The sequence below is a fragment of the Rhinopithecus bieti genome, unplaced genomic scaffold (genome assembly GCF_001698545.2).
Source record: "Rhinopithecus bieti isolate Rb0 unplaced genomic scaffold, ASM169854v2 scaffold_23748, whole genome shotgun sequence".
Lineage (NCBI taxonomy): Eukaryota > Metazoa > Chordata > Mammalia > Primates > Cercopithecidae > Rhinopithecus > Rhinopithecus bieti.
Genome location: NW_016811596.1, coordinates 2,678,893 through 2,691,958, shown reverse-complemented (window position 1 = coordinate 2,691,958; position 13,066 = coordinate 2,678,893). Strand labels below are relative to the sequence as shown.

Below are 13,066 nucleotides of genomic sequence, written 5' to 3'. Positions count from 1 at the left end.
TACCCATACCAAAGCTGCTAAAAGTATAACTTAATACATTAACCAATTGTAATGCTGTAACCAAGAAGAATTCCCTTGTAACCTTACATATCCTGTTTTCATCAGGCTATAAAAAGCGAGCACACGCATTGTTTGGGGCCCTCTTGTATGTTGTAGAACGGAGGGACCAAGTTCGAACTTGCATTAACGATCCTTGCCGCTTGGCTTTGACTCTGGACTCTGGTGGTCTTCTTCGGGGAATAAACGGTCTGGGCATAACAACTGTCAGATGCATATTAGATAACACTGTATGAAATAATAAGGGCTCTGAGACTCACAGAGAGTAAACTCACATACCTCAACTAGTAAGGGCTTGACTACAGTGTCCTTCTGCACAAGTGGTGGGACGTCAGTCAACTCATTGTCACACACTTGCTGAGAATGCACGGCTTCTGCAGTAGCTGTGAAATTCACCTTTCCTGGGGAACAAAGTTCTTAAGAGTTAAACGGTGATTCTATATTGAACAGTTTCTTCTTTTTCAGTTTCCCCAGTGTATCCAGTGGTTGTCTTCCTCTTGATTAGTATTAAAGGAGGAGAAAAAGTATGTATTGGGGTCAGTGCAGAAAAAAAATCATCTGAGCACACGAAGTGGAATTTGCTAATAGCGTTACTACTCACCCAGTGACTTTGGAGTCACAGTCCAGGACACGGTTTTCCGCCCATTTCTACAGACACAGTGAGATTCTTCATTCTTCTCTGTTGGGACAGCCAGGAAAGCGGAAGAGACTTCTAGTTGCACAATGACCTGTCCCCCCATACCCAAGCACAAGTTTATGAAGGGACGCAGAACGGGATGAATACTGGGGAAGGTGCTCTGTGCATCAGGTAAATGGACTGAGGGACAACGTCCGTCAGTCCAGAGTTGCTGAGAAGCTATGCAAACATGGCCAGCTGTATCAGACGCTTTGTAGTTTAGGTGTTTGAAACAAGAAAATGGAAAAACTGACAGGAGTTAGGATAAGTGTTTAGGATTTAGCCTTGTGCCAACAGAAGAAAGGGGTGTTTAGTGAAAAACATGAAGCAATCAAGTGGACATAATGTCTGAATTTAGGAGTACACAGATGTAGCAGCCTGAATGAATATAACCTTACCTAACCTTGGACCTGTCAGGTACCTTTTCTCTTAGTACCAGGTCTGTTCCAAAATTAGGATATATCATATGCAGTTCTGATTTCCTGGGTTACCTAGGAGACCTGGTAATGAATGGTGACTCTCTTCTATTCTCATTCACTTCCAGAGAAGTGCCCTTACCCGAATGCAAATGGACAAGTAGTTAAACACAGTGGCTTTGAGTGTGAAGGCTTCTCCTCGCACCACAGAATAAGGGAGGGTGAGTTCCAGGAAGAAAGGCTGGAAGGCTTGAAGAGACACGACAGGAGAGAGGCCAAACCCTGTGGTTCCAGACAAGCAGAATGCGCTGGCCTTCCACTCCGTGATGGTGTCAGGGACCTGCATCACCAGGTCTCTTACACCTGATGAGCTAGTGAAGGAGCAGAGAAGAGGAGTGTGAGCAAATCTCTCTTTATTTATTTATTTATTTTTTTAACACAAAGCATGGGTGATCCTAGAACATGATAACTCAGTAACCTAGTGTGGTAAATGCTAAACTTGATCTAAGGGTTGGTGCTCCTGGTAAGGTCTTAAAGTATTTTTTGTCCCTACCTCCCTTACTCCCTCCTTTCCTCCCTCCCTTTCTTCCTTTTTTCTTTCATTCTTTCCTTCCTTTTGTTGTTTCTTTCACTCTCCCTCCCCTCCCCTTCCCTTTCCTTTATTTAAGAGGGCTGGTAGCAGCCTACTTTCCATTATTTATCTATAGACCAAATTAGAAGAAAAATTAGTATTGTTTCATTATGAGATAAATGAACTATACACCTAAATATTTACCAGCAAAGAGCAGAACAGAACTAAAAGGAACAGGGATCTGGGATAAAGTCAGTCATACAGCAAGATTCAAACCCTTTCCTAAACTAAATTCCAGGCACACAACTTACTCGACTGCTACCAAATCCCAGATCCAGGTCTCAGGGAAGTACTTCCGGACTATCTCTTCCACTTGCAGTATCTGAGTTTCTTCTCCGACCATTGGGTACATTATTTCTCCTAGGGGTAAGCCTCGCAGACCTGGTCCTGGAAGACAACACACAGGCCTCAGTGTGAACCTCATGTTTTATAATCAATTTCTTATTTCTGCCTTATTTCTCAAGTGGAATAAGTTCATATGCTCAGGGAATGTTTATTATTGGAACAATTTAATCTATCAGCTTGTTATTTTGTTCACTTTCCCATAGAAAGGCTAATCCTATTTTTTCTTCAAACAGAATCTAGAGCTAAATATACTTTTCTTTATAAATAAAAGCAAATGACCTGTACATGTACCTCCTGAATCTAAAATAAAAGTTGATTAAAAAAAAAAAACAAATGTAGCTCTCTCTAGGATGATTATTCAACTGGTGAAGGGAAGGATAAAGAGTAATTTAATACATCAAATATTGCTTTTACACTGAAATTGTGTTCACATGTCTTCTGTTTGCAGTGAGAATCAAACAAGAGGAATGGATATTAGTTAAGCAAGATGATTTCAGGAATGATTTTTTGTTTGCTTGTTTCAACATTGAATTAATATGGAGATATAAACAATAAGCAACAGGATTCAGTAGAGTATGTGGTATAGACAATGGGGAGTCAGGAATGAAAAGACAATCAACTTTAGTTAGGCTGGAAAAGACTTTACCAAAGCGGAACCCATTCATGGATGGGAGGGGGAGGAGAATGGGAAGGCATTCCCAGGAAACGACTGTGCAAATATATACACAAAGGTGGAAGGGATAATAAAATTTACCCTCTAGAGAAGAATGGCTATTTTCAGGATGTGTTTCCCAAAATTATGTAAACAGAAGGTGTAATATATAATAAAATATCGTGAAGGCTAGGACAAATAAATAAGGTCTGTTAAGGCGGGAGTTAGTTAGCTTGATAAAAAAGAAATTGATATTCCAGAGATCAGAAGATACACGTATATATAAGATATATATAATCTTAATATATTGATAATATTATCTTAAATATCTTTATTATAATAGTATTCTATCATATAGCTTCTGATCTCTGGGGCATCACTTTTTTAAGATAATTATATATGTGTGTAATGTGTGTAATTTTAAATGCATATATGATATATATAAAATAATAGATGTGCTCTTTTAAAACCTTAAATGCAATAATCTTATGAATTCTGGAAGTGGTGACTATGTTTGAGAAATAAGTGACTTGAGAAAAGCAGTGTTTAAGGGCATGCGGGATAGATGGAGGTAAAGAAAAGCTGGAGGCAAGGAAGATAAATTAGAGTGGTTTTTCAGTAATCTAGCTATGAAATAATGACAGACAGACTAAAGTGATGTAACTGAAAAGGAGAAGGAAAAAATGGATAAGCAACAAACACCAAAAGAAAAATTTGCGTAGAGTATTATAGAATATTTGGGGTTAGAGTGTAATGATGTACTGTGAGTTTTCATGAATTCTAAATCATACCTTTGTTTCCATTGATCTATTTTCTCTTAGGGTTAAAAAGAAAATACACACTTAGTGAAATGAAAGTGAATTAATCATGCTTTTCAGTTTCTTTTTTTTAAACAAACATGCCATTAAAGGAATCATGATTTTTTTTCCTTTTACAATCACAATACCTCAGTGAGTCTGGTGTTCTCATTCTGACTTCAGATTTAAAGAAATTGAGCCTCTAAAAGGTTAAGTGAGTCTGCAGATTTCCAAAGTCACATAGTCATAGCAGAGAGGAGTGTGATGAAAAATTGTCGCTTTGTTCTTAAAACAGTGTTCTTTTTTCACTATACAGGATTTTTTTTTTTTTTTTTTTCTGGGGAGGAAATATCCTTAATGACTCCTTTGTTTCCAACTAGAACATTACTCCTTGCCTTTCCAGGCAGTGAATCTGCTGTATTAAAATGTGTTTATTTCTTTCTTTCTTTTTTTTTTTAACACTTTTACTGCCATCCTCATTTTTTATTAAAAGTAAATTGGGTAGACATTCAAGCATGCAGAGAAAATTTTCTCTAGGTCTGATGGCAGTAGAAAAGAATTTCGAGTTAGGCCCTTTTCAACTTTTCCTCATTTGCAGGTATACTTGAAACACACAAAGAGACTATGCAGAGGTAGTGTATCTGCCAAAAGTTGCATTACACTCTTTTTGCTCAATATTACATAAATCACTTCACTTTCCATAAGAACATATGACAGAGACAGTTAATATGCACATGAGCCTTCCCATTTCTCAGCCTCTTTTGCATTTAGGGCAGGAACATGGGCGGAAGTGATGTAAACCATTCCTACTCCGGGGTTTAAGAGTCACATGCAACCTCCTTCAGGTATGACACTGAAAGCCACGTTGGCGATGGCAGAGTCACCAGAGGAAAGTAGATGGTTCTCTCTGACTCACTGTTTGGCATAGAGCTGTTCTGGAGAGCGTCTGAACTCACAAGTAGATTTTGTATGAGCAAAAACCAAACTATTACATGCTTACCCACTGAGATGTGGGAGTTTGTTACTGCCATTCAATCTAATTCTGACTAATTCAGGTATCGAATCCACCATGGATAAGGAAGATCTAAAATGGCAAGACTATTAAAAGCAAAAACAAAAAAGTAGTTGATTTTGATGTCAAAGAGAAAATAACAATAATTGCTTAAAAATCCTCTATTTGAGGAAAAAATATTATTTGGGGCTAACTTACTAAGAAGTTGCTGCAGTCTGAAGATCCAATACTTAGAAAAATAGCTTTTCAACCCAATAGCTTAAACCAACCCAATAAAGCACAATTTTTCTTCTATTCTGTCAGAAAATAAATCACACCCTTACCTCCTATTATGCTGGCACGCAATCTTCGTGGTAGACACAAAGGTGGCTTATGGATTTTTGAGTTGGTAAAAATATCTAATCCTATGGCCTGAAAAAAATTAATTGTTAAAGTAGAGTGGCAATCCAATCTTGAGACTGTGAGTAATTTCCTGAATTTGTATCGTACTTTCACTATTATGTTACATATAGCTCATAGGCTCATCATGAAAATTACACATAATGAGGAGAGCTATTTATAAATATGAAAACAGAGTCATAGAAGGTCAAGTTCATTAAGTATTGAGTGAACAGGAGTGGGAATTCAAACCTGTTTCTGATTCTTATTTTTAAATATTGTCTGGTATACTCTAATGCTCCTTAAATTTTTTTTGCATCCTTAAAACTGAGTATTTTAGACTTATTTTTCCGCATGAAACAAATATCCATGTCTATGTATGCATATAGAGAGCTCTCCTTATGGCTTTATTGCAGAGAGAATTTTTTTTGCTTATTTCTTGTCATTTTAAATGGAAGGTTTGCATATTGGAGGTTGTTCTTTACAATCTTAGTAAACTCTGTTTTGTTTATGTTTTACCAGAAGATATGGCTTTTGCTGAATATCTATGCTTAACTCATTTCTGTGGTCCCTTCCTCTTTTTTATCAGTTTCTTTTAATTGTCTCAAATGCCTGCATCTAAAACCCACATTCAGATGCCCACAGTTGTCTACAGTCCACCTGTTTCCGTCTTCCCCCTTCTTCAACGTAGGTCACAGATAAATATTATTTGCTGTTTTATCTCACAGTATTTGGGAAACTGTGGGACTCTTGAGCACAGTTGTCAATGGGGATTGCGTACGCAACAGAAAGAAATAAACCAGAAATAAATGTTTAGAGATTAAACAGCTAGTTAATAAACCAAGAAGTATTCTTTTCATCCTTCTACCATCTGATTCATGATTCCAGGAGGTCCAGAAGAGAGAGATTTAAATGGCTTTCAGCTAAGCTGTAGGCCTCTATCAGATGAATGACATATTTTCTTGATGGTGTGATGAAAGTCTTTAGTGCTTTTTGATAGTGATAAGATTTAATTTCACAACCTGAATAATTCTGCTCAGTTAATACTAAATAATTACATTTTTAAGACATCTTGACATTTCTAATACAAGTTTTGTTAATCTTTTCTTAATGAAAGACAACTTTAAGTTTTCCTGGAATTTTATTGCCCTGTGAGGACTAAAGTTTTGCACTTTATGTATTCAATCCTGTATTCATTCAACAAGTTTTTTTGTTTTTTGTTTTTTTCTGAGATGGACTTTTGCTCTGTCGCCCAGGCTGGTGGCAGTGGTGCAATCTCGGCTCACTGCAAGCTCCTGGGTTCACGCCATTCTCCTGCCTCGGTCTCCCAAGTACCTGGGACTACAGGCCCCTACCATGGCGCCTGGATAATTTTCTTTTGCATTTTTAGTAGAGACGGAATTTCACCGTGTTAGCCAGGATGGTCTCGATCTCCTGACCTCATGATCTGCCTGCCTCGGCCTCCCAAAGGTACAGGCGTGAGCCACAGCGCCTGGCCTCATTCAGCAAGTGTTTATTGTGCAAATGACTGAGATGGTGGCCGCCAACAAGGCGCTCACCTTTTCAAGAGTGTCAGACACGTTGTGGAAAATATTTTGTTTTGGTTTTCTCACATGTTGGAATCCCCAAGAGTCACTGACTGAGAGGGGAATATGATGGTGGTAAGCAGCTTTGGGATCCATTTGGTTAAGAATTGCGGCCTAAAAGTAAACCACTTGCTGTTTCAGGTGGTAGAAAAATTCATGTGTGAACATCTGTATGTCCACAAAGTTCTCTGTCTCTGAGATTTCAATATTTTCCTGTTAGTTATCATTCTGTTAGAGGGAGGGGAGAAAAGATCCTAGAGCTTAGAAGTCCATTGTTTCTCCATCTAAACAGAGACATAGAAATCAATTTTTGTTATGCTTTAGGAAAAAATAATTACCATGAAGGTACGGTAAATGTCATCGCCCTCCAGGACTTGCTTTGGTGTGGAAGTGATTCCTCTGTGAGTTGTGTCTTTTGCAATGTTGCATTTTTCATCATATTCATCCGCAGGACCTCCAACTCTAAAGGTAAATGGACTCTTCACTGGTAGCAAGTTATAGACCTGCAACATTGAGAGAACAAAGAAAATCTCTTTCTTTTAAACAAATTTTAAAATGTGATAATGTCCCACAGGCGATTTAAAAGATTATGGTGTTTATTTAACATGCCCATGCTTACATTATGAAAAGCAACACAGAGAATCATGGAGTGATATCAAAGGTCATGGATTCTAATTCTTTTGTTGTGCAAAAGAAAGTAATATATAGAGTGATGAAATGAATTGATCAAAATCTCAAAATTCATTTTGGTTGAGTAAAAATAAAACAGTCTCTATTTCCCAGAAAAAAAAAAAAATGCCTACTTATAAAAGAAAGTAGAAAATATGGACGTCAGAGACACGTAATGAAAAAATAAAAACCACTCACAGCCCTCTCACCTAAAATAATCCCCGTCAATACTTGATGCATTTCCTTTTTCCATTTCATATGATTAAGGCTGTATCAAGTTTTCTTTTTAGTCTACTATATTAGGACCAAGTTTAGCTTAAGAAAAATCCAGGTGCAGGGACAACTGAGAAATAATTCAATTCCACTTTGGTTTTGCCCAGAGCCTAGTGTAAGGCCACCTTCTCAGGTGTACAGTGTTCAGGACATTAAACACACCTGCAGACCTTCTAATGTGGCTTCTGTCACTTGTCATCTTGCTACTGTAATAACTTAGTAATTGTTCTTGTGCTTTCATTCTTGCTCCCAGACCCTTAGCAGCAAATATGATCTTTTTAGTAGATTCATCTCAATTGTTCACTCTCCTGTGTAAATTTCCTCATTGATTTGCCATTGCATTTACTATCAACTCCCAACTCCACACCAAGTAAACAGAACCTGCCATGATCTTTCTAGTTTTCCATCCTACCCGCAGCCTCTATCATCCTTCCCTCTCACTGTTACATATTAGGTGATGACCTTTTCCTTTTCAGTACACTCCAAATTCATTCTGACTCAAAGTCTTTGGCATGCTGCTTCCATTTTTTTGTAAACTTGCTCTGGCCTCTCCACTATTCTCCAATGTAAAAATTTCAAAATTGCTCAACTATTTCAAAAATTTCTCAGCACCTTTATTCTTGATATCAATACTCTGTTTATTCTTTTCATAGTATTATAAAATCTGAAATTACATATTTATATGTTTTGTTCCTTGCTTATTTGTTTTTAAATCTCACAAGGTTATAAATCAAAATTGTAAAAGACCAAATCTGGATTGTCCATCATTAATAATCCTGGTCTCAAAACAAAGTCCATCTTATAGTCAAGATGCAGTAAATATTTCTTAAATAAATAAGTGAACCATGAAGCCAATAAAATATAGGGCTATTCTGAAATTGCTTCATTGCAAGAGACATTTTTAAAGGCAACATTGAATGGAAACTTTCTTTTGTCCACACTTAAAACCAGTGAGTGAGTGTCTGGATTTTAAGAAAAGCATAAAATTTTTGCATAATTTCTTGAAATTATATTAGTGGTGGGTTAGGAAGCAGATTTAAAAGAAAAGAAATTAGAATCGAATTCCTCCTTTAAAATGCATTGTTTTTATCATCAATTTCTTATTGTTGCCTTATTTCTCAAGTGGAATAGGTCATATGCTCAGGGAATGTTTATTATTGGAACAATTTAACCTACCAGTTTGTTATTTTGTTCACTTTCCTGTAGAAACGCTAACCCTATTTTTAGTATATCCTAGTTGTGTTTTCTTCATTCATAATATTAAATCAATACTACCCTTCTCAAATAATTATTATTTATTTACTCACTCATTAAAAATGTTTCAATCATCTATTGTACATAAGATTCTGTGCTAGGCAAGATGACAGAGTCAAGACCTATCAGTATGTGTCTTCAAGAGACCCATCTCATGTGCAAAGACACACATAGGCTAAAAATAAAGGAGTGTTGGAAAATTTACCAAACAAAGAGAAAACAGAAAAAAACAGAGGTCATAATCCTAGTTTCTAATAAAACAAGCTTTAAACCAACAAAGATGAAAAAAGACAAAGAAGGTCATTACATAATGGTAAAGGGTTCAATTCAACAAGAAGAGCTAACTACCTAAATATATATGCACCCAATACAGGAGCATCCAGTTTCATAAAGCAAGTTCTTAGAGAATTACAAAGAGACTTAGACTCCCACACAATAATATGGGAGAGTTTAACACTCCACTGACAATATTAGACAGATCATCAAGACAGAAAATTAACAAAGATATTCAGTACCTGAACTCAGCTCTAGATCAAGTGGACCTGATAGATATCTACAGAACTCTCCATCAAAAAACTTCTTTGTTTCTGCCTTAATTTCATTATTTACCCAGGAGTCATTCAGGAGCAGATTATTCAATTTGCATGTAATTGTGTGGTTTTGAGTGAGTTTCTTAATCTTGAGTTCTAATTTGATTGCGCTGTGGTCTGAGAGACTGTTTGTTATTATTTCAGTTCTTTTGCATTTGCTGAGGAAGGTTTTACTTCCAATTATGTGATCAGTTTTAGAGTAAGTGCTATGTGGTGATGAGAAGAACTGAAATCATAACAGTCTTTCACCATCTCACACCAGTCAGAATGGTGTTTATTAAAAAGGCAAGAAACAACAGGTTGGGTGAGGTTGGAGAGAAAAAGGCACACTTTTACAAAGTTAGTGGGAACGCAAATTAGTTCAACCACTGTGGAAGACTCCCAGACTCTTAGCAGCAAATATGATCTTTTTAGTAGATTCATCTCAATTGTTCACTCTCCTGTGTAAATTTCCTCATTGTAAATTTTCCTGTGTAAAATTCCTCAAAGATCTAGAAGCAGAAATACCATTTGATCCAGCAATCTCATTACTGGGTATATACCCAAAGGAATAGAAATCATTCTATTATAAATGTTCATTGCAGCACTATTCACAATAGCAAAGACATGGAATCAACCTAAATGCCCATCAATGATAGACTGGATAAAGAAAATGAGATGCATATACACCATGGAATACTATGCAGCCATAAAAAATGAGATCATGTTCTTTGCAGGAACATGGATGGAGCTGGAAGCCATTATCCTCAGCAAACTAACGCTGGAATGGAAAATCAAACACTGAATGTTCTCACTTATAAGTGGGAGCTGAATGCTGAGAACACATGAATACATGGCATGGAACAACACACATTGGGGCCTGTTGGGGTGGGGGCAGGGGGAGGGACAGCATCAGGAAGAATAGCTAATGGATGCTGGGCTTAATACCTAGGTATTATCTTTGTTCACTGATGACATGATCCTATATCTAGAAAACCCCTAGATAGGTGATGGGTTGATCTGTGCAGCAAATCACCATGGCAAATATTTACCTATGTAACAAACCTATACATCTGGCACATATACCCCAGAACTTAAAATAAAAGTTAAAAAAAAAAAAAGATTCTGTGCCAGGCATAGCACAGATTGTTTTGGCAAGCAAGATTGCTCCCTCAATGAGAATATAACAGAGAATACAATGAGATAAAGTATGTAAAGTACTTTATGCAATTTCTGCTTGTTGTGGAACTACACCATGCCTCTTACTCTGAAGAACTTGTTTTTTGCAAACATTTTTGGAACTTTAACTTCCAAAAATGATCTTCTCATATGAGCATTTCATGATCTCCAAGGCTGGAATGGGACTCACAGATTGAGGTGAGAGCTCAGCTTCAGGCTTCATTAGCAGCACACTCTGGTCTACAGCACGGAGGGCACAGAGGGAGAGGGGGGTGGCTGTCACTTTCAGGTGGGTGTTTGAGGCTGGCAGGCTCTGAGCTGAGGAGAATCTCAAAGTTACCTGTAAAGAAGATATGATTAAATCAGACAGCTTTATAATTATTATAGTAACCAGCCTTCCTTCTACTCCAGGCTAAGAGTAGTCTTTTCTATACTTCCTTTCTCTTTATTCATCTTAGAGCAGGATTAAGAGATGAACAGCCTAGGAACTACCAATTCAGTGTCTCTGGAACAACCTGGAAATGTGATGCTAGTTAACTCAGGTTTTCTATTCCTTACATAACTGGTGAAATATAAATTGACTTGAATCATATAGAAATAAAACGCTGCATAGAATTGAAAACACACGTACAAGAAAGATGCATACCTTGCTATCACTGACCTGTCTCTGTGCAGTGTTTTTGTGATGACTGTGTGTAATTTGCATGGTGATGTGAAAATCACACTTCACCCCTGAGACCAGTCAACAGAAGTCTCCTCCAGTTGGCAGTCTCAGTCATCAGAAATTCTAAAGCAGTGTGGGACTGTGCATCATGATTGGGAACTTATTGGTCCATTTAATAAAAGAAATATCTAATATACAGCCTAAGAGTTCATTGGTTCAGGCAATTTAAACAATGGTGAATAAAGAACAACAGGAAATTGTGCAGAATTTTCCCAAAGATTTGATTCTACTTTGGCCAAAAAAAATTAATTGGCGAGTAAATCTATTGGTTCCTTCTGTTGATATAGACATTTCTTGAGTAGAATCTGAGTTACACAGTAGTAGCATCAGGTAACTTCCTCGACTCTTGGACTGAAAACTGATTTGTGTTGGAATGAAATATCAGTATGTTTAGCTAAATAACATCTGACTTAGGTTGCTAAATTTCACTATGACAATCCAGCTTTGTGGTCTACCGAATTAATATAGCAGTTTGGAATCATTTATCAGAAAACATATAAGAAAAAAAATCAGTGACTATTTTATCTTCAAGATGCAGTAGTATTCATCTTTCTAATTCAATATACTATGAAAACATTGCTTATGGAGAATCTCTTTGAAATATATTTGTTATTTTTAGAAAATTTAAGTTCATTAAAATATGTTAGTGACTGTCCATGTCAAAAGAGCAAGTAATTTGGGATTATAATAAACTAAAAACACTATTAACAAGAAGTGGACATGTTAGAAAATAGAAAATGTTTTACTGATATGAAACGTAACTTTAAGGCGTATTTCAAAGCAATCTGTACCTCATATATTATATTAATTATTACCAATGTTATTCTTAAGGAATAATTATATCCAGTTGAGTATAACACATGATTCCAACTATTACATAATATTTAATGTGTACATTAAATCTGTTGTTTTTAAGTGAAGAAATAAGTATATGAAGTTTGAATAGAAAACTATTTTCTCTGTTCCAGCAAAGATTGAAAAAATTTTTAAACGTATCATTTTGCAAGGATGCATGTCTGACTTGGGATCTTTCCTCACATCCTCAGTGCACTATTTATTTGCTCACCATCCCGCCAAGATGTCTCATTTTTAGGGTGCTTAATTTGTAATTTTAATAGATCTACTCTTTTTCTAATTTTTGTGGTAGTCAACTTTCTTCTGAATCTTCTTATGAATCTTTGTTCATATTATTTTTTACAGCTGATCTTCAGTTCTGATCAATGATGATTTACAAGGTATTTAACATGAAGTGATTGAATATAATGTCCACGGGCTTTTGCTTCTATGGTGAAGTTGTATACTGTTGCACAGGGACTGTCATATGCTTTGCAAAATCAGAAGTGTTTTTCAGACTGGAGTCCAGGGAGAAAGTCACTTTTCTGCCAATTCTGTTTTATAATACTTCTCTCATTTCCAGAGTATGAAGAGGATACTGACCTACCCGAAAGAGACCCCACCGCTAGAACGAATAAGATGCGCTGAAAGCCAGAGCATAACTTGGCCACTCCGAGATTTAACAACCAACTAACTACCCATCATTAACAGTAAAGGTACTGAAGCATGAAGGAGTCTCTTCCCAGTGGGTATGAAACACAGAGAAATGCAAACAGAGCAGACACTATGCTTCTTGGACACACCATCCAGGTTTAATAGCAACTCTTCAATAAGGTGGAATTAAAGGTTTACATCAGAATCCACTGTGTATTTTTCTTATTTCACTGTATATTTAAAACAAGATAACCTAAATATAGGTCTCAGGGCAGAAATGTTCACTTGCTATAAACACATTTTGTTTTAATCTCCACAAAGCCCATGTTAAAACAAAAAAAAAAAAAAAAAAAAAGAAAA

The 13,066-nt window shown here is 36.5% G+C and overlaps 1 protein-coding gene across 1 annotated transcript in view; it reads right to left on the bottom strand.

The window, feature by feature from the left end:
* The window catches only part of LOC108543642 (pregnancy zone protein-like), a 49,606-nt gene that overhangs the window by 14,499 nt on the left and 22,041 nt on the right, over positions 1-13,066 (bottom strand). Inside the window, exons 15-21 of the mRNA XM_017894242.1 lie at positions 10,685-10,834; positions 6,889-7,053; positions 4,910-4,997; positions 2,032-2,167; positions 1,292-1,520; positions 659-785; positions 337-458 (exon numbers count right to left, since the gene is read on the bottom strand). Coding sequence (XP_017749731.1) covers positions 337-458; positions 659-785; positions 1,292-1,520; positions 2,032-2,167; positions 4,910-4,997; positions 6,889-7,053; positions 10,685-10,834 — 1,017 coding nt within the window. The remainder of the gene's footprint in view (positions 1-336; positions 459-658; positions 786-1,291; positions 1,521-2,031; positions 2,168-4,909; positions 4,998-6,888; positions 7,054-10,684; positions 10,835-13,066) is intronic.